Source organism: Mauremys reevesii, linkage group 14 (genome assembly GCF_016161935.1).
Source record: "Mauremys reevesii isolate NIE-2019 linkage group 14, ASM1616193v1, whole genome shotgun sequence".
NCBI lineage: Eukaryota > Metazoa > Chordata > Testudines > Geoemydidae > Mauremys > Mauremys reevesii.
In genome coordinates this window covers 6,478,319-6,499,837 of record NC_052636.1, presented here as the reverse complement: position 1 = coordinate 6,499,837, position 21,519 = coordinate 6,478,319, and the positions used below count along the sequence as shown (strand labels likewise).

General features: G+C 49.1%; 2 protein-coding genes across 2 annotated transcripts in view; one reads left to right on the top strand and one right to left on the bottom strand.

The window, feature by feature from the left end:
• The window catches only part of LOC120381404 (zinc finger protein 850-like), a gene marked incomplete at both ends in the record, with an annotated part of 157,976 nt that overhangs the window by 8,090 nt on the left and 128,367 nt on the right, over positions 1–21,519 (top strand). The window lies entirely within an intron of this gene.
• On the bottom strand, positions 16,812–17,876 carry LOC120381461 (zinc finger protein 436-like; the record flags this gene model as incomplete). The annotated part of the gene is made up of 2 exons (XM_039499667.1): positions 16,812–17,160; positions 17,218–17,876. Coding segments are annotated over 2 exons (1,008 nt in total), but the record flags the coding sequence as incomplete, so codon positions are not given.

Genomic DNA, 21,519 nt, shown 5'->3' with positions numbered 1-21,519 from the left:
AACAGCGAGGATGATTCACCACAGGAACAAGCTACCAAGGTAAGTGGTGGATTTGCCATCTCTTGATGTCGTTTAATGAAGACTAGATGCCTTTCTGGAATGTGTTTGCCCCAAAAGTAGCTCTTGTGTCATACAGGAGGCCTGTGATATGCAGGGGGTCGGGTTAGATGCTCTAATGGTCTCTTCTGGCCATGAAGTCGACTAATTTCTGAAAATCTGAGTTTAGCATTGGGAGCAGCATCTGAGGTTTTCCTGCCTAGCCGGCTTGCTGCCTAGAACGAACGCTCCTTGAGTGGGGTGATCCACAGGGAGTAGCTCAAACCTCCAAAGTGCCTGGCCAGGGGCAGGACATTATCCCAGCAAGGGAGGGGTGTGGCAGTGACATCACAAAGGCCTTTTGCAGGACCTCAGCCTATTGATCAGAGGTGGTGACCTCACAGAGAGATGGTGACATCAGGGAGGCAGGACAGGGGCAAGGGGCCAGGGAAACCTCAGAGACCCCTGTGGTTTTGCTTCAGCAAGTCTCCTTCTCCAGGTCTCTCTCTGAGAACTGAGAGACTATTCGGGTTCACGGACGTGAGCGCCAGGAGGAACCTCTTTCGAGTTTTCTCCTTCCCTTTTAGTGATTTTACTAGAAAACAGCCGTCCCTGTTTAGAAGGTAAGAGCCTCCTGGAGGTTTGAAACCTGTTCAGTCTGATCCATCTGGTGACAGGTCACTTCCCTTCTCTATACCTCAGGCTCCTCCCCATCTGCCCAATGGGAACAGGGACAGTTCTCGATCTCTGGGCAGTCGTGAGCCTGAGTGAGATAAGGGGCGATAAAGCCCTCTGTGAAGGAGAAAGGGGAGTTTCACGGTGTTTAGCACCAAGGAATTCTAAAGTTTGCTAAAATGTCTAGTCTGTGGAAACAAGAAATGGTCAGGGCCAAACTTTTTGACCACTGCCTTTTCTAAAGCCCATTCAGGGATGTGAGTCCTTGTCTTTTCGGTACCTGGGGTTCTTTGCCAGCAGGAGAGAAGAGGTTCCTGCCTCCATGTTTGTGGCCTTAACAAACCAGGTGTTGTGCCCCAGTTCTCATCTGAGATCCCTGAAAAAGAACATCTTCCCATCCATGAACAAGACAGGATCTATCTTTCAAGGGGGAACAAAGAGACCCCTGGGACTTGCAGACTAGCCAGCCTCACTTCCACAGCTGGAGACATACTGGAATACATTCTTAAACAATCAGTTTGTCAGCAGCACCTACAGGATAATTTGGTTCTTAGGACGAGTGAGCATGGATTTGTCAAGAACAAATCATCCCAAACCCAGCCTCTTTCCTTCTTTGGCAGGGTTCCGGGCCTAGTGGAGGTAGGTAAACAGTATGAATGATGATTTGGAAAATGGAGTGGAGAGCCTGCTTCTAAAATGTGCAACTGACACCAAGCACTTTGGAGCTCAGGACTGGAATTCAAAACACCCGTAACAAATTGGAGACTTGGTCTTCTTGAGCCAAACCCCATGGCTGGGCCCCTCTCTCTAGACTGGGCTGAAGTGAAACCCCAGAGCCAGACACTCCTCCTCCTGGGCAGCGCGCTCTGACCTTGAATGGTCAGATGCAGCTTAGCGCTGTCAGAGCAGCTTTGGCTGGGGGATTCTCCCAGCACTTTCCAATAGCGGGAAGGTACGAAATCCCCATTTGACAGCTGGGGACAGAGCCCTAGAGGGGGGAGCAACTTGCCCAGAGTCCCACCGGAAAAGGAAAACAACCAGCAGTGGAACCAATAGGAAACCCAGCAATGGAACCCAGGAGTCCTGGGGGTGTGCTAGGGTGACCAGATGTCCCAATTTTATAGGGACAGTCCCAATTTTGGGGTCTTTTTCTTATCTAGGATCCTATTACCCCCCCCCCCCCACTCCCTGTCCCGATTTTCCACACTTGCTGTCTGGTCACCCTATATGGGATGTGCGCATGTGTGGGTCCCAGCTGCTCCCTGCCCCCCTCATTGAAGCAGGTGTGCAGGGTTACTGCCCTGGGAACTGCAGGGCACCAGTGGCCATGGGGATGGCTGGAGGCAGGACAGAGGCTGATTGGAGGTAGGGTCTGGCTGCAGGCAGGGCAAGGGGTGCGGGGCTGGCTGGAGACAGGGGTGTGTGGGGCAGGCTGTCTGGCTTCAGGCAGGGACGCAGGGGGGGTGCATCAGGGGTTGGCAGGGCTGGAGAAAGAGGAGTGCGGGACTGGCTGGCTTCAGGCAGGGGGGTGCGGCAGGAGTTGGCTGGAGACAGGGCAGGGTGTGCACGGCTGGGGGTGTGTGGGGGCTGGCTGGCTTTGGGCGGGGCCACAGGGGGCTGTGGCAGGAGTTAGCTGGAGACAGGGCAGGGGGTGTGGAAGGGGCTGGCTGTGGGCAGGGGGTGTGGAGCTGGCTGCAGGCAGGGCAGGGAGGACGTGGCTGGTGCGGGCAGGGCAGGGGGTGCAGGGCTGGCTGCAGACGGGCTGGCTGGCAGGGCAGGGGGTGCGGGGCTGGCTGCAGGCAGGGCAAGGCAGGGGGGGTGCAGCAGGGGTCGGCTGGAGCCGGGTCGTGCGGGGCTGGCTGGAGACAGGGGCTGGCTGCAGGGAGGGCAGGGGGTGGAGGGCCTGCAGAAAATGTACAGAGAGGTATTTTAAGGTGAAGATAACACCATGGTTACCAGGTGACTGGCACATCCTGGGTTAAAGAAAGGAAGGGACCTGGAGTTAATAGTCTGAAGTATTTGTGTTACCAACCCTATTGCTGTCTGACCCCCTTCAGTGCAGAGCAGGTGTGTACGTTGTTGGGTGGAACACACAGACTCCTGCAGAGCAGGGGCAGCTGTTTCCATGGCAGAGAGCCTGGCACTTAGGAGACTTTCTTGACTTGCTGTTTTGAAGCAATTCAGTAAAATAACGGTGGAGCTATAAAGTCCAGTCCAAAATTTCAGCCCCCCTGGTGCAAAAATGCTATTTTAGGATCTAAACAGGAGGCTTCCAGCGCTAGGACACCTGACCAGAGAGCTCCATGGGGGCGTAACAGCTGCTGACTCTGAGGGTCCTGGGCTAAATCCACTTGCAGGTGGAGGCGATTCGATTTATTTGATCGATAATGAGGAAGGCGAAGATTTAATCCCAGGTATTTTTAGTAAATGTCATGGACAGATCACGGGCAAAAACCAAACGCTCATTGCCCATGACCCGGCCATGACTTATACCATAAATACCCTGCATTGAATCGTGGGGAGGGAGGCCCAGGGGGTCCGTGGCACCAGCTGTGGGCGCAGGGAGTCCTGGGGACCCGTGGCACCATGTGCTGGGGGAGAAGCCCTGGGGACCCACTGCCACTCCCAGGGCCGGATCCATACCCCAGCGCACCAAGCGCGCGCGTGGGGTGGCATTTTGCCGGGAGGGCGGCAGGCAACTCCAGCGGACCTTCCACAGTCATGCCTGTGGGAGGTCCACCGGAGCCGCGGGACCAGTGGACCCTCCGCAGGCACATGCTTGGGGCAGCCAAATTCCTAGAGCTGCCCCGGCCACTCCAGATGCTGCCAGGTGAGGGGATCCCCAGAGGCCAGCCCTGTTCCGGCCACCTCGGGACAGATGCCAGGAGCCACTGAGCTGTGGCTGCTCCTGCCACCCTTGGAACCACTGCTCAAGCTGTCCCCAGGCCAGCTGCTCGGGCAGCCACGGAGTCAGCCACAGTGGCCACTGCAGAAGTCACAGAATCTATGACATTTGCAGCCTCCATGACACAGAGGGATCTCTAATAAAGCGACAAACCCCTCCCTGCTGTGACTGCAGTTCCTGGAAGGAAAGAGAAGAACAGAAAGTGAAGAGAGAAGGAAAGAGAGAGATTCCCTGTCACCTCTCTCCCTGCTGCCTCCCCCTTGTATTCTGTAACCCCATCTCACTGGGTTCCCTGTGCTGGTGTCATCGGGGGTGACACTAGAGTTCTGGGGATTTGGGGGGAGGGGAAGGGGGCTCTTCACTTCTCAACATTTCACGCAAATTTGTCTTTGGGCTGAAATTTCTCCTGTGGGGCCTCTCAGTCACAGCTGTACCCCACCCCCTTCAGTGGGGGTGTATGTAAATTGCAGAGTAGGCAGAGAAGTCACCCATAAAGGGTCATATTGTTCTGGTGACTGGTTCTGACCTGGGTCACACGTCCTCTGACACAGGCTCATGTGCAGAACATGGGAGCTCTGGCTTTTCCTAAATGCTGTAGAGTGTGAGTTTCTGGGAAAGGGCAGGGGAGAGGGAGCAAGAGGAGAAAGGCAGATACATTGGAGATGAGGAATTGGGGGGGAGAACAAAGAGAGAAAATAAATTATTGAAGCAGAACAGGTGTCCCAACTCCATCTTGCTCATCACAGGTGTTCACAGAGCTGGGGAGCTGCAGGTTTTCCAGTGTCAAGTCTGAACTTTGATTCTAACAATTTGAGTTCAAATATCAAGGGGATCTCCACATACCTGATCTCTTCCCTCCTCCCCTTTTTTGTATTAATTTTTATTTTGATGTGTTTGGCTTAACCGTGATCTTCCCCTTCCCCACCTGTATTGCAATTTGGGGTTTATGTTTATTTTGCCTCCTTTTTGTTCATGTCATTATAATTGTAACAGCAAAGGAACCTGCAGGAGAAAAAACTGACTCAAAACTTTATTTCCCCATCATGCCGGAACATCCTACAAACAGCTCACGCAGCTGGAATCATAACACGCAAGGCCAGGGGATGGGAGATGCAGGTTTCCAAGTGTTCTGTCTTTCTCAGATGACACATTCCAGCCCCTTGTGTGCCTCCATCCTGTATGACCTGCTGGACTTTGACACATTTATTGTCTCATTCTATAGATAATGTGATTGTAACACAATGTGACTGAAATTAAACCACTTCCAGATGAGGAAACAACAAAAGAGAAAAGCCATTATTGTATTGGTTGGGAATCAAACCCAGATCAACTGCTTGCAAAGCACCTACGCACACCACTATACCACCAATGCATCTGGCAGGAGTAGCTTTCCTGCAGGCTGTGTGTGCTGGCAAAGGGGGTGACACACGACCACAGAGTTAGTGAGTAGGGTGGATGGGCTGGAAGCTGCCTGACAGCTGGGAGCAGAGTTAGGATCCCAGAGTGACTGAAAGGGAGCAAAGGTGAAAACAGATCTCACTGGGAGCTGGCCGCACACCCGCCTCACCCCTAGGAGAGGGGAACTGAAGCTCAACTTCAATCACAGAAAAATCTTCCCTGAGAAGGAAGGGGACAGCTTGTTTTAAAGACCAGGTTTGTGTTTGTTCCTGCTACATACGGAGGGGCTGGGTAGTGCTGATTCCAGCCCCCAGACTCTGGGAGGATAAGGAACAAATTCAGTCTGCCAGTGACCTGCAGGAGGGAGATGATCTTTTGACAGTGAGGGACGCCTCGTCCTAAAGGCCTTTGTCTGCCCCCTTCCAGTGACTATTTGGTACAGGAATGCAGCCCCCACTCCTGGGTCTCTCCTGGGGAAATAATGTTTCTGTGCAAAACACCAAAGCTTTTAACAGAAAGGAAGAAAAGGAAATGGCCACACGATGGGACTAGGACATAAGGAATGAAACACAAGATGCTTCTCCCACGTGCATTGACTTTTAACCTTGTTTGTGGTGGTGGTGTATCCATGTTGGTCCCAGGGGTCCTCTGGGGCGCCGGGCATTGGCCACTTTCGGGAGAGTGGGCTAGATGAACTGGTCTGACTGAGTGTGGCTGTTCTTATGTTCTAACTGCTGGTTATGGAGGAGACGACCTTCCAGGCTACACAGAACTAAAGAAGGGTGCTGGGTTAGCTCCACAGCTTGTCTCTTTCACCAACAGAGGTTGGTCCTCTGCAAGCTCTTACCCTCACCCGCCTTGTCTCTCTTGGACTCTGAAAAGTGCTTTCTCTCCACTCCCCTTGGAGAGAAGTTAAGTTTCCCTTTGGACAACTATCAGGCTGAAGCAATTGTATTGACTGTGACACTGGAACTACAGGCCAGTCAGTCTCACCTCAGTCCCTGGAAAAATCATGGAACAGGTCCTCAAGGAATCAATCCTGAACCACTTAAAGGAGGGGAAAGTGATCAGGAACAGTCAGCATGGATTCACCAAGGGCAAGTCATGCCTGACTAACCTAATTGCCTTCTATGATGAGATAACCGGCTCTGTGGATGAGGGGAAAGCAGTGGATGTGCTATTTCTGGACTTTAGCAAAGCTTTTGATACAGTCTCCCACAGTATTCTTGCCAGCAAGTTAAAGAAGTATGGGCTGGATGAATGGACGGTAAGGTGGATAGAAAACTGGCTAGATGGTCGGGCTCAACGGGTAGTGATCAATGGTTCCATGTCTAGTTGGCAGCCGGTATCATGGAGTGCCCCAAGGGTCGGTGCTGGGGCCGGTTTTATTCAATATCTTCATTAACGATCTGGAGGATGGTGTGGACTGCACCCTTAGCAAGTTTGCAGATGATACTAAACTGGGAGGAGTGGTTGATACGCTGGAGGGTAGGGATAGGATACAGAGGGACCTAGACATATTAGAGGATTGGGCCAAAAGAAATATGATGAGGTTCAACAAGGACAAGTGCAGAGTCCTGCACTTAGGACGGAAGAATCCCATGCACTGCTACAGACTAGGGACCGAATGGCTGGGCAGCAGTTCTGCAGAAAAGGACCTAGGGGTTACGGTGGATGAAAAGCTGAATATGAGTCAGCAGTGTGCCCTTGTTGCCAAGAAGGCTAATGGCATTTTGGGTTGTATAAGTAGGGGCATTTCCAGCAGATCGAGGGATGTGATCATTCCCCTCTACTCAGCACTGGTGAGGCCTCATTTGGAGTACTTTGTCCAGTTTTGAGCCCCCCACTACAAGAAGGATGTGGATAAATTGGAGATAGTCCAGCGGATGGCAACAAAAATGATTAGGGGGCTGGAGCACATGACTTATGAGGAGACGCTGAGGGAACTGGGATTGTTTAGTCTGCAGAAGAGAAGAATGAGGGGGGATTTGATAGCTGCTTTCAACTACCTGAAAGAGGATGGATCTAGACTGTTCTCAGTGATAGAAGATGACAGAACAAGGAGTAATGGTCTCAAGTTGCAGAGGGGGAGGTTTAGGTTGGACATTAGGAAAAACTTTTTCACTAATAGGGTGGTAAAGAACTGGAATGGGTTACCTAGGAGGTGGTGGAATCTCCTTCCTTAGAGGTTTTTAAGGTCAGGCTTGACAAAGCCCTGACTGGGATGATTTAGTTGGGTTTGGTCCTGCTTTGAGCAGGGGGTTGGACTAGATGACCTCCTGAGGTCCCTTCCAACCCTGAGATTAAATGATTCTATGACACTAGAATTGAAGATTTAATATTATAAATAAATGAGTCTAAACCTGAGGTTCTGGATTTCACATTGGTTTTTCTAACTTCATTCCCAATGCTCTTCTAGAAAGGCCTCCAGGCTGCCTGCCCAGCCCAGCAAAAGTGGCCAGGAGAATGGCTGGTGCTCTTTCAGGTAGTTGAAGGCTGCTATCAAATCCCCCCTCACTCAGTCAGTCCCCAGTCTGTGGCAGTGCATAGGATTCTTCCATCCTAAGTGCAGGACTTTGCACTTCTCCTTGTTGAACCTCCTCAGATTTCTTTTGGCCCAACCCTCCAATTTGTCTAGGTCACTCTGGACCCAAACCCTGTCCTCCAGCGCTTGGATTCTTTACATGCTTTCACAGAGCGAAGAACACATGTGAAGAACACACGGGGGGAGGGATAGCTCAGTGGTTTGAGCATTGGCCTGCTAAACCCAGGGTTGTGAGTTCAATCCCTGAGGGGGCCACTTAGGGATCTGGGGCAAAAATCTGTCTGGGGATTGGTCCTGCTTTGAGCAGGGGGTTGGACTAGATGACTTCCTGAGGTCCCTTCCAAGCCTGACATTCTATGATTCTATGAAACCAGATATTATAGGGATAACAGAAACATGGTGGAATAGTAGTCATGACTGGAGTACAGGTATGGAAGGCTATGTGCTGTTTAGGAAAGACAGAAATAAAGGCAAAGGTGGTGGAATAGCACTGTATATCAATGATGAAGTTAACTGTAAGGAAATAAGAAGTGATGGAATGGATAAGACAGAGTCTATCTGGGCAAAAATCACATTGGGAAAGAAAGCTACTACAGCCTCCCCTGAGATAGTGCTTGGGGTGTGCTACAGACCACTAGGGATCTGATTTGGAGATGGATAGAGACCTCTTTAATGTTTTTAAGGAAGTAAACACTAATGGGAATTGTGTGATCATGGGGGACTTTAACTTCCCAGATATAGACTGGAGGACAGGTGCTAGTAGTAGTAATAGGGCTCAGATTTTTTTGGATGTGGTAGCTGATGGATTTCTTCATCAAGTAGTTGAAGAGCCAACAAGGGGGGATGCCATTTTAGATTTGGTTTTGGTGAGTAGTGAGGACCTCATGGAAGAAATGGTTGTAGGGGACAACCTTGGTTCGAGTGATCATGAGTTAATTCAGTTCAAACTAGATGGAAGGATAAACAAAAATACATCTGGGACTAGGGTTTTTTATTTCAAAAGGGCTAACTTTAAAGAATTAAGGAAATTAGTTAGGCAAGTGGATTGGACAGAAGAACTTGCAGATCTAAAGGCAGAGGAGGCCTGGAATTACTTCAAGTCAAAGTTGCAGAAACTATCAGAAGCCTGCATCCCAAGAAAGGGGAAAAAATCATAGGCAGGAGGTGTAGACCAAGCTGGATGAGCAAGCATCTCAGAGAGGTGATTAAGAAAAGCAGAAAGCCTACAGGGAGTGGAAGATTGGCGGGATTAGCAAGGAAAGCTACCTTATTGAGGTCAGAACATGTAGGGATGAAGTGAGAAAGGCTAAAAGCCATGTAGAGTTGAACCTTGCAAAGGGAATTAAAACCAATAGCAAAAGGTTCTATAGCCATATAAATAAGAAGAAAACAAAGAAAGAAGAAGTGGGACCGCTAAACACTGAGAATGGAATGGAGGTTAAAGATAATCTAGGCATGGCCCAATATCTAAATAAATACTTTGCCTCGGTCTTTAATAAGGCTAATGAGGAGCTTAGGGATAATGGAAGGATGACAATTGGGAATGAGGATATGAAGGTAGATATTACCACATCGGAGGTAGAAGCCAAACTCAAACAGCTTAATGGGACTAAATCGAAGGGCCCAGATAATCTTCATCCAAGAATATTAAAGGAACTGGCACATGAAATTGCAAGCCCATTAGCAAGAATTTTTAATGAATCAGTATAATCAGGGGTTGTACTGCATGACTGGAGAATTGCTAACATAGTTCCTATTTTTAAGAAAGGAAAAAAAAGTGATCCAAGTAACTATAGGCCTGTTAGTTTGACATCTGTAGTATGTAAGGTCTTGGAAAAATTTTTGAAGGAGAGGGTAGTTAAGGACATTGAGGTCAATGGTAATTGGGACAAAATACAACATGGTTTCACAAAAGGTAGATCGTGCCAAACCAACCTGATCTCCTTCTTTGAGAAAGTAACAGATTTTTTAGACAAAGGAAATGCAGTGGATCTAATTTACCTAGATTTCAGTAAGGCATTTGACACGGTTCCACATGGGGAATTATTAGTTAAATTGGAAAAGATGGGGATAAATATGAAAATTGAAAGGTGGATAAGGAACTGGTTAAAAGGGAGACTACAATGGGTCATACTGCAAGGTGAACTGTCAGGCTGGAAGGAGGTTACTAGTGGAGTTCCTCAGGGATCCGTTTTGGGACCAATCTTATTTAACCTTTTTATTACTGACCTTGGCACAAAAAGCGTGAATGTGCTAATAAAGTTTGCGGATGACACAAAGCTGGGAGGTATTGCTAACACAGAGAAGGACCGGATATCATACAGGAAGATCTGGATGACCTTGTAAACTGGAGTAAAAATAATAGAATGAAATTTAATAGTGAAAAGTGCAAGGTCATGCATTTAGGATTAATAACAAGAATTTTAGTTATAAATTGGGGACGATCAGTTGGAAGTAACAGAGGAGGAGAAGGACCTCGGAGTATTGGTTGATCACAGGATGAATATGAATCGCCAATGTGATATGGCCATTAAAAAGCTAATGCGGTTTTAGGATGTGTCAGGCAGGTATTTCCAGCAAAGATAAGGAGGTGTTAGTACCGTTGTACAAGGCACTGGTGAGACCTCATCTGGAATACTGTGTGCAGTTCTGGTCTCCCATGCGTAAGAAGGAAAATTCAAACTGGAACATGTTCAGAGATGGGCTACTAGGATGATCCGAGGAATGGAAAACCTGGCTTATGAAAGGAGACTGAAAGGGGTTGGCTTGTTTAGCCTGACCAAAAGAAGTCTGAGGGGGGATATGATGGCTCTTTATAAATATATCAGAGGGATTAATATTAGGGAGGAGAGGAATTATTTAAGCTTAGTACCAATGTGGACACAAGAACAAATGGATATAAACTGGACACTAGGAAGTTTAGACTTGAAATTAGATGAAGGTTTCTAACCATTAGAGGAGTGAAGTTCTGGAACAGCCTTCCAAGGAGAGCAGTGGGGGCAAAAGACATATCTGGCTTCAAGACTAAGCTTGATAAGTTTATGGAGGGGATGGTATGATGGGATAGCCTAATTTTGGCAAATAATGGATCTTTGATTATCAGCAGGTAAGTATGCCCAATGGTTTGTGATGGGATGTTAGATGGGTTGGGATCTGAGTTATTACAGAGAATTCTTTCCTGGGTGTTGGCTGGTGAGTCTTGCCCACATGCTCAGGGTTTAACTGATCACCATATTTGGGGTCGGGAAGGAATTTTCCTCCAGGGCAGATTTGCAGAGGCCCTGGAGGTTTTTCGCCTTCCTCTGCAGCGTGGGGCACGGGTCACTTGCTGGAGGATTCTCTGCAGCTTGAGGTCTTCAAACTGCAATTTGGGGACATCAATAACTCAGACATAGGTTAGGGGTGTGTTATAGAAGTGGATGGGTGAGATTCTGTGGCTTGCATTGTGCAGGAGGTCAGACTAGATGATCATAATGGTCCCTTCTGACCTTAAAGTCTATGAGTCTATAAGAAGAGAGTTGCTATGCCATACCGAGCTGTGAAGAGGTGCCAAGCAGTGAGCTGACACCCGCAGAGCTTCCTGTGATAAATTGTGAACTTTGGACAATAGCGGGGTGGTAGGCAGTGTTGCCCTCAGAGTGGCCTGGGTCAGAGCCCATGGGAGGCCCTGGGCTCCCCCACCATCTTCTGTGCCCTTCCCCCCACCCCAAAGGACTGAAACCCTGACCACTAGGCAACATCCCCATGAGCGAAGGCCATCACGAGGCATCTGTCTTTAAAAGTTTGCAGAGGATGCAGGAGAAGAAAGGGGAGAGAGGATGAGGGTGGCTCTTGGGAAGAGGGAGCCTTATGGGAATCTCTTGTTTATTGCCATCAACCCAATGATCAGATCATTGATGCCTAGAATCTTCCCTGACGTGTTGTAATTGATTGGATCTAGGTTTTAAAACAGGTACCACATTTGCAGACGGAGAAATGTCAGCGAGTTGAGTGAAAGGCCATTGCAAGCTCAGCTAATTAGGCAATGTGGCTTATGCCCCATCTAACAAGCTCCTCAAACAATACCTCCCAGTTTTCATTCGCATTGTTCTGTTTAGTGTTTTTCTCCAAAACACTTTTACTAAACCTTTGGGTCAGCTTTGGAAAGTTAGCCCTTTCAGTGCACCAAATATAAATATTGCTCGTGGGGACTGCCCTCTATTGGTCATAAGAACAGCCATACTGGATCAGACCAAAGGTCCAGCCAGCCCAGAATCCTGTTCTCCCACAGTGGCCAATGCCAGGTGCCCACGAGGGAATCGACAGAACAGGGAATCATCAAGCGATCCATCCCCTGTCGCTCATTCCCAGCTTCCGGCAAACAGAGGCTAGGGACACTTCAAGAGCATGGTTTTGTATCCCTGCCCATCCTGGCTAATAGCCAATGATGGACCTGTCCTCCATCAACTTATCTAGTTCTTTGGTGGACCCTGTTATAGTCTTGGCCCTCACAACATCCTCTGGCAAAGTTTCCCCAGGTTGACTGTGTGTTGGGTGAAGAAATACTTCCTTTGGTTTGTTTTAAATCTGTCTATTCCTTTCATCAGGTGACCCCAGTTCTTGTGTTATGAGGAGTAAATAGCACTTCCTTACAGATCCAGACTAACACGGCTATCCCTCTCATACTTCCTTATTTACTTTCTCCAAACCCGTCATCATTTTATAGACCTCCATCCTAGCCCCACTTAGTTATCTTTTTCCAAGCTGAAAACTCCTCAGTCTTATTAATCTCACCTCACATGGAAGCTGTTCCATACCCTAATCATTTTGGTTGCCCTTTTCCACCTTTCCCAATTCCGATATATCTTTTTGAGATGGGGGACCAGCTCCAGTATTCAAGATGTGGGCAGACCACAGATTTATACACAGGCAACATTTTGTTGGCTTTTTTGACTGCCGATGCACATTGAGTAGATGTTTTCAGAGAAGTATCCACAGTGACTCCAAGATCTCTTTCTTAAGTTGTAAGAGCTAATTTAGACCCTATCAGTTTAGATGTAGAATTGGGATCATGTTTTCCCATGTGCATTACTTTGCATTGAGCCACATTGAATTTCATCTGCCTTTTCGCTGCTCAGTCACTCCGTTTGGTGAGATCCCTTTGTCACACTTTGCACTCTCTTTTGGACGTAACTAATTTGAGTTGGTTTGTATCATCTGCAAATGTTGCCACCTCACTGTTTACCCCTTTTTCCAGATCACTCAAGAGTATGTTGAACAGTGCTGGTCCCAATACAGACCCCAGGGGGACACCACTATTTACCTCTCTCCATTCTGAAAATCAGACCCTTTCTTTCTTGCCTTTGAACCAGTTACCTATCCCAGAGAGGACCTTCCATCTTATCCCATTTTGCTTCAGAGCCTTTGGAGAGAGACCTTGTCAAAGGTTTTCTGAAAATCTAAGTATACTATATCCACGGGATCACCTTTATCCACATGCTTGTTGACTCCTCAAAGAATTATAGTAGATCTGTGAGGCATGATTTTCCATTACAAAACCATGTTCATTCTTCCCCAATGTAAGCAGGGGCAGACTCACCCGGTGGCACCTCCTGCTGGTCGTCTTGGGAATTAGCTCTACAGCCGTCAGAGCACCCTCAGCAGGCCGGTGATCTGACTTAACACAGCTGGCCCTCTCTCCCTCCCACGACCCCGGGGCCCCGGTTACCCTGGCAGTACCCCGTTCTGGGTCTCCTCCCAGGGAACCCCCATCCACTATCCCCACTTCACCTCAGTCTTGGCTACTGCCCAGTCTCCATCCAGCCCCCGTTCACTGGGGCAGACTGCAGTATGAGCCACTCACCACAGGCAAAGGGGTTTGGACCTGCCGCCTCTGCTTCCCCTTGGGCTGCCCCATTGCAGCCCTGCACCTATTCAGCCTATAGTCAGGCCTGCAGCCTGGGGCTTTCCAGGCCAGAGCTCCCAGCTCCTCTGGCCCTTCCCCAGCCCTGCTCCTACTCTAGGTGTCTTGCTTGGGTCCCAGCAGCCAGGCCCTTCTCTCACTACAAGCAGAGGGAGACTGACTGGGCTCCTGGCTCACAGCCTCTGATAGGGGCCAGCTGGGCCTGACTGGGGCATGGCCACAGCTGAGCCTGCTTCCCCCAATCAGCCCAGGCTCCTTGCTCCAGCCCCAGCCCTCTCCTGGGCGCTTCAAGCCCCGCAGGGCAGGAGCAGGGAACCACCCGCTACACCCAGCAAATTCCCTTCACCGATGGGTCTAATCATTGGGCTCTACAATTCCACCCAATGTGCCTGGTACTGACGTTAGCCTTAGTGGCCTGTAATTGCCAGCTGCGTCTCTGGAGCCTTTTTCATACACTGCTCCAGCCAGGGACTCAAGGCCACCCCAGACTTTCCCCTTCTCCCTTCTGGGAAATCAAGTTCAAGTTCTACAAGGAGCTAAAGAAGCTTCAACCCTGCATCTGAATTAATGTCGCTTTTCTCACTGCCCGACACAAACAAATGTCATTTCAATCCCAGGTGAGTCCACTTCAGTCATTCCTCAGCCCCATTCCTTCACCCTCCTGCCTTAGCTTAGGGCATTGCGCCACCCTGTGGGCATTTCATGTCCCTCCTCAGTTTCACATACAGACACAATTTCCTTTGCTGTTCAACAAACATGTCTAGAATGTACTGACTGCAGCGGGGACCAAAAAGGCAGAGAAAAGCCCTCAAAAGTTCTAAGCTGCCAAGCCCCAGAAGGTGATCAAAATCCTACCTAAAATCAAGTCAGGATAAGGCTAATGTCACCTCCAAAGCCAGGGCTAAGAAGGTAACACTGAGAAAGAAGTGTTGAGATTTCCATGGGGATGACTCCTGCTCCCCTAATGGCTCTGTTGTGAATCACCACGGACCACCCGGAGAGATCAAAGTCCTGCAGGACAAAGAGCCCCATGGACAGTATAATGAAGTGTTGGCAGTGGGGGGAAGTGTTGTGTTTTGTGTAACACCTGCCAGGTGAGTGATGCACTGACAGAGCAGCTGCCCATGAGCTCATTGTCTTTGATCTGCTTCTGCTGTTATTTCAGAGCCAGCACTAGCGGGAGTGTGTCCTTGTCACTTCACCAGCTCTAGAACAGGCTCTGTCTGCAGCCCAGCTCTGATTAATCCCACTTTTTAATGTATTCCTACTGCGATACTTTCCCAGTTCTCTGCCTCATTCGAACATTCCGGTCAGAGACTGACTATGGGGAGGGTGGACTAATTTGTGTGACATTCGGTAAGTTGACATCGTATGTGACTGAAACCTCTGCTGGAGGTGGGCAGGAGCCTGTTACACACATAAAATAGTTAAGCTTGACCAAACTACCTGCTACACGTTCAAACCTTCCTGTACACACACAATAGAAATTGGGGCTCTGAGAAATGGCAACTTTCCTTTAACACAGATCATTGTGTTCTGTACTTCCAGAGGCACTGAAGTAGCAGCTGTTTAAAGGTAATGTGCTTTTATTTCATGATCAGCAGCAGAGCCTCTGTAAATTTACCACACGTAGAGCTGATTGTTTCTAACTGCAGGGTTAGCCAGACCATTCAGTAACATTATCGCTCTGTTCACAAAGCCTTTGGTTAGAGACGAATCATGAGACTTATCCCTTCTTGCTGTAATTCCACTGTCTCCAGTGTTCTCTTTCCCTATTTCTGGTTCCAACAAAATAAACAAATTAAAACAACCATCAGAACTAACATGCTGTGGGAAAGTGGAAATGTTGATAGCTCAAATAATGCAGTTTCCTCTGTGTCTTGTGTGTGTCTATCTGCTTTGTGTTTGTGACCGGTGGGGCTTTTTGTTTGCTCCTGGCAGGTGCAACCATGTCAAATTTGTCTGTGAGGAGGGGCCAGAGAAAACAGACACCCTGGCCTTCCAGGTTGGGGTTAGGCAAAGGAATAACAACCCTGTCCCATAAAAAACAAAAAAGGTTACAGAAACAGTGGTAGGAACAGTGCTAGAGAAACTGGTAAATAATCACAATACCCAGGCTTGAAGTAATCGGAAACACAGAATTCAAAAAGCAAAGCTCAGGGGCTATTGGGGGTTTATTCTCTGAGCTGAGCCATGTGCTATAGCACAGGGAGCACTTTTGGAAGTCTCCCATCCCACAACTGGGGAAAGGAAAAGGATTCTTAGGTTCTTGCATGGATGGAAGGAGGACAGTGATGGGAAATAAGGGAATCCCTCTGACTTACCCTAACTACACCTGTTGTTACAATGGGTGAAATGACTTTTTTTCCCTATCCCTGCCCTGTTCCTGCTCTTTGTTATAGTTCAATATAGTTTAAGTGTGGAAAATGATCATAAAAATATCTGCTCCCCAGCACAACCTGAAGCAACATCAGAACAACTGGGAATGAAACAATTTGTTCCCCAAGGGAGAACTCGATGACTAACAATTGCTGTGAAATGGGGGAACAGTATAACCGTGATGCTCAGGGTTTATTTAGACTAGGGAAAGTGATGGAGTTTAGGTCAGGTCAAGGGGAAAGCTAATGCCAACCCCTGCACCTGGGCTGCATCTGCACTACAAATGTTTACATTAAGATCACTAACTTGAGCAGCCAACGCCATGTACAGCCCTAGTGGCTGTCAGGCACAGGTAGTTTTTGCCTCAGTGTAGCTTGTTGGGATCAAACCTCTCTCCCCCCACCTGGAGCTGATGAACATTCCTGCAGGAGGGACACACACTCCTGTGACTCAAAAGGAAAGGAGTTGATAGAAAAGATCACAGGACTGACCCCAAAGAAGGGTGAGCTGCAAAAGGCAGAAGCAGGCAACTGATCTGGTGGAGATGAGAGACCTTGGTGAAGATGGTGCAAAAATCACTATGTAGGAATGAGCAAATGTGATTTTTTAAAAGAATTTTTTTTGGCCAACCCTAGTCAAGTGATTTATTACAGTTCTATCTCATGTGGATTTTCTGATGTCTAATGATGCTTGAGCGCTGATTGAAGCTTTTCCTGCACTTAGAGTGTGATTCTCCTATGTGAGACAACTTTTAAGCTGTGCTTGAAGCTTTTCCCACACTCAGAGCATGTCTAGGGCTACTCCCCTGTGTGGATTCTCTGATGTAAGATGAGGTCTGAACGATTAAAGAAACATTTCCCACACTCAGAGCATCCATAAGATTTCTCACCCATGTGGATTTTCCTATGTTTGATAAGGTTTGAGCGCTGATTGAAGCTTTTCCCACACTCAGAGCATGTCTAGGGCTTCTCTCCTGTGTGGATTCTCTGATGTCTGATAAGGTCTGAGCTCTGACTAAAGCTTTTTCCACACTCTGAGCATGTGTAGCGCTTCTCTTCTGTGTGGATTCTACGATGTCTGATAAGGTCTGAGATCTGACTAAAGCTTTTCCCACACTCAGTGCACATGTAAGGCGTCTGTCCTGTGTGGATTCTCTGATGTGTGATAAGGGCAGAGCGATGATTGAAGCTTTTCCCACACTCAGAGCACGTGTAGGGCTTCTCTCCTGTGTGGATTCTCTGATGTCTGATAAGGTCTGAGCTCTGACTAAAGCTTTTTCCACACTCTGAGCATGTGTAGGGCTTCTCTTCTGTGTGGATTCTACGATGTCTGATAAGGTCTGAGCTCTGACTAAAGCTTTTCCCGCACTCAGAGAACATGTAAGGTGTCTGTCCTGTGTGGACTCTCTGATGTGTGATAAGGTGAGAGCGCCGCCTGAAGCTTTTTCCACACTCTGAGCATGTGTAGGGCTTCTCTCCTGTGTGGATTCTACGATGTCTGATAAGGTCTGAGCTCTGACTAAAGCTTTTCCCGCACTCAGAGCACATGTAAGGCGTCTGTCCTGTGTGGACTCTCTGATGTGTGATAAGGTGACAGCGCAGCCCAAAGCTTTTCCCACACTCAGAGCACGCGTAGGGCTTCTCTCCTGTGTGGATTCTACGATGTCTGATAAAGTGTGAGCGCCGACTAAAGCTTTTTCCACACTCTGAGCATGTGTAGGGCGTCTCCCCCGTGTGGATTCTCTGATGTGTGATAAGGGCAGAGCGCCGACTAAAGCTTTTCCCACACTCTGAGCATGTGTAGGGCTTCTCTCCTGTGTGGATTCTCTGATGTCTGATAAGGTGTGAGCTCCAACTAAAGATTTTCCCGCACTCTGAGCATGTGTGGGGCGCTTCTCCTGTGTGGATTCGCTGATGTGAGATGAGGGCTGAACTATCGATGAAGCATTTCCCACACTCAGAGCATTCATAAGGTTTCTCACCCGTATGGATTGTCTGATGTCTGATAAGGGCAGAGCTCCGATTGAAGCTTTTCCCGCATTCATGGCATGTGTAGCGTGTCTCTTCCAAGTTGATTCTCTCACTTGTTATAAGGTTTGAGTGGCTACTAAAGTTTCCCTCTGGCCTCCCCTGAGTCTCACAGGCTTTTGTTTTTTCTGGGAGTGCATAACTCCCGGAAACATTCCCTTTGGATCTTCCTGATAAAGTTCCATGTGGTTCTCCTTGCTCAGCATCTTCCTGCTGGGGTTTCTCCTCCTCATTCTCACTCACCAGCCCATCACCTGATGGGAGACAGAGAGAATCCAGACATAGATCACTACCTGCACCGGAAAGAAAGAAAATCACAGAGAGAGGAATGGAAAAAGGGATGAACAATCCAAAATACGTGGGGGAGAGATCAAACCTATCAGGAGCTGATTTTCCCCAAAACCTTCCCCAGAGGAGAGAAGAAGGGATCAGTTTTGGTCTGCATCTCATGAGAACACTCAGGAGAAAGAGATATCGGGGAGCGACCTGCTGCCAGTTGTCAGTCAGAATAGGAGGGAAGCCATGAGTGACATCTGCCATAATGATTCCACATCTGCAGGGAACAATCCTGAACTTGGAGAGCTCACAGGGTCTTTGTAGGGCATCCCAAATGTTTCCTGCATTCCTGCACAGTTGTTAAGTTGGTTTAACCAAGTCCTCACCTGTGCAGGCAGCTCTTGGAAGCACTTCTTTCTCAGAGCCCTGGAGGTCTGGGACCCACGGCTCTTCCCCTCGTTCCAGCTGGGAGATCACATCAGGTTTGGAAACTGGAAACCCGACTGCAGGCAAAGAAAACCAGGGAGGTCAGTGTAATTTGTGGGATACTTGTCACAAAGAATAGTCCATGGTTTTAACCCCCAGCTCATTTTTAAGAAGTAACATCCCAAGGCCAGCTTCCTTGGCTCAAAGTGGCAGGAGAGTTATGATGATTATAGATCATAATCATTACCTTAGTGCCTAAGGACCAACTAACACTGGGTCCCCATTGTGCTAGGCAAAGTACAAACAGAGAACAGTAGATGGCCCATGCCCTGAAGAATTTACAATCTAAATACACAAGACAGACACAGAATGGGGGAAGGGGTAGGCCCCACTGTTAGAATAGAGATATTCAGGCCTGCCTGTAAAGCCTTGACTTTAAGAACTTAGGGTATTTTTATCTCTTAGCTACTTACAGGAGTATGAAAACAAAGAATCAAAATCACTGTCTGTATTTGTAAGGGCCTTCTCTTACTGTGACCGTCTGAGGCCTTGTTCTTAGGCTAAGGCCTTTGGCTAAGCAGCAGGGGCAGCCATAAGCTGGGAAGCAAAGGGTCACACCCTCACATCCCAAACCAGTCACACTGAAATAAGGTGCTACTGGGCTGTTAGGAAGATGATCCTGTCCTGATAGCGCCCATCACCACCAGATAAAGAAACAGATCTTAAGATGGTTAAAGAAAACTTAGTTTGACAGCAGCCTGTCTGGCAAGAAATCACTTCTCAATGCTTGTGGTTGTGAAATCCTCATTTCTGTATTGTTCTATCTTTATGGCCACCACTTTTACAATGTTAATCAGTCTGGTTCTCTAATTGTTTTTCTCTGCTGTACAATTAATTTTGCTAGGTGTAAGTTAATTAGGGTAGTGGGATAGAATTGGTTAGAGAATTATGTTTCAATGTGTTAGAATTGGTTAATTAAATTTCAGTACAATGATTGGTTAAGCAAAGGTATCGCTGAGAATATTCCTATATAAACTGAGTCAAACAGGAGGGGGACCAGGGGACACAGGGTAAATGCTCTATGCATCAGAGCTGGTAAGGGGGTGTAACAGGCCAGTGTGGCTCCTCGTCCCCGGGAGGGTTGAGCCCGGACACCGGAAGGGGCGGGCTCCAGAGCAGTGAGCCCGCCTCAGAGGGTCAGGCAGCGACCCGGAAGCATAAAAGCCGGCCACCAGAGCTCAGTCAGAGCCCAGCCACCGTCGGGAGCTGACCTGCCCGAGAGGGCTCGGGACTGGGAAGCTGCAGGGGCCCTGAGCAGTTGCCCAGACTGGCCGGAGCTTCCCCTCGCTCGCTACTGGGAGGACCCGCAGGAGCTTCCCCATGCCACCTACGAGGAGGAACCGCCGGAGACCTCACCTCTCCCTTTCTGTTACCCCGAGGAACCCCCGGAGCAGAACTGGCCGGACTTCCCTGAGGAACTGCCGGACCTACCCCCCCAGCCCGGGCTGCAAGGACCCCATGCTGTTGGACTTCCCGGGAGCAGACGCCACGGACCAGGTAGGCCCAGAGGGGGGAACTGGAAGTGGCCCGGGAGCAGCTGACCCCAGTCAGGCTGCAGGTCAACCAATGCCTATGTCAGTGTGTTACGGTCAGGATCCCCACTGACCATCAGCGGTGGTAGCCACTGCCTAGGGCCCTGGTCCGGGACACAGTGGAGTGGGTGGGCCTGCGTCCCCCCTGCCACCCCACTCGTGGGTGGCAGTCTCCCCCCTCACCCCAGTGCTCAGCCCCTGCACCAGAGGGCCTGAGCCCTGACTGTTGTTGCCCTGCCCTAACCTAGGGCCTGGGCCTGTCCTGAACTGTTTGCATTGCTGCCCAGCCCCTGCACCAGAGGGCCTGGGCCTGTCCTGGACTACTTGTATTGTGGCCCAGCCCCTGCACCAAAGGGCCTGGGCCTCCTAACCTCACTGACTTGTATATTGTTGCTCAGCCTTGCAGCAGAAGGCCTGAGCCCCTCACTGTCTCTTTGTGTTGTTGCTCAGTGTAAAAGGCCGGCGTGGCTCCCCTCCTCCCCAGGGAGGGTTGAGCCCCGGACACCCACGTTTACAGGGGGACACAGGGTAAAAGCATCAGAGCGGATAAGGAACACGCCGAAGACCCCAGGCCCCCTGAATCCTCTGGGCGGCCCTGGGTGACAATCATTCCCTTGTCTCTGTCGGGTATTCCATTGATGTAGGTTACTCCCAGCCAGTCCTTAATGACCCATTCATATCACCCCATGACAGCTATGTGACAAAACACTTCACGTCTCCTGCTCTTTATAATCACAACAATACCAATCACAGCAGGAAACTGAGGTGTGTATTGGCATCATACAAGTATCACCAAAAGTCCCACCTCTATCACACACACACACTGCTCACAGCCCCTGGAGAGAAAGCAACGCACAGGAACTGGATGTTAGTCCAGCGAACACAGTGGAGGACAAGCTGCAATCCTCACACCCTGGTCAAAAAGGAGAGGCAGGTGGGTCCCTGCCCATAGAGAGGGGCTGGCTGGAGGCCTGACACCTGAGGGGCCATTCTGTGAGCAGACCATGGAGGCAGGTCAAAGGCTTCGCTACCCCAGAACTGTGACATCGCAAAAGCACATTTTGGGGAACTAGGAAATCTAGTGACTCAGGTGTAATGGGAGGGAGAATTAAACTCCCCCAGTGGGAGGAGAAGGCTGGGGAATTACACACTAACATTCAGGAGCAACAGCCCCTAATTCTTCCGGAAAAGGAGAAGGTCAGAAACAAGAACTGGGCCATGCAGCCTCAGGAGGGACAGGCTCAGAGATCCAAGGAGCCTGGAGGGAAGACAGCTTGTGGCTGCTGCAGATGGGGAGAGGGGGGACAAGACTCTCTCCAAACTCTCACTCCTGTTGACCCCGACCTGATTTTACGATC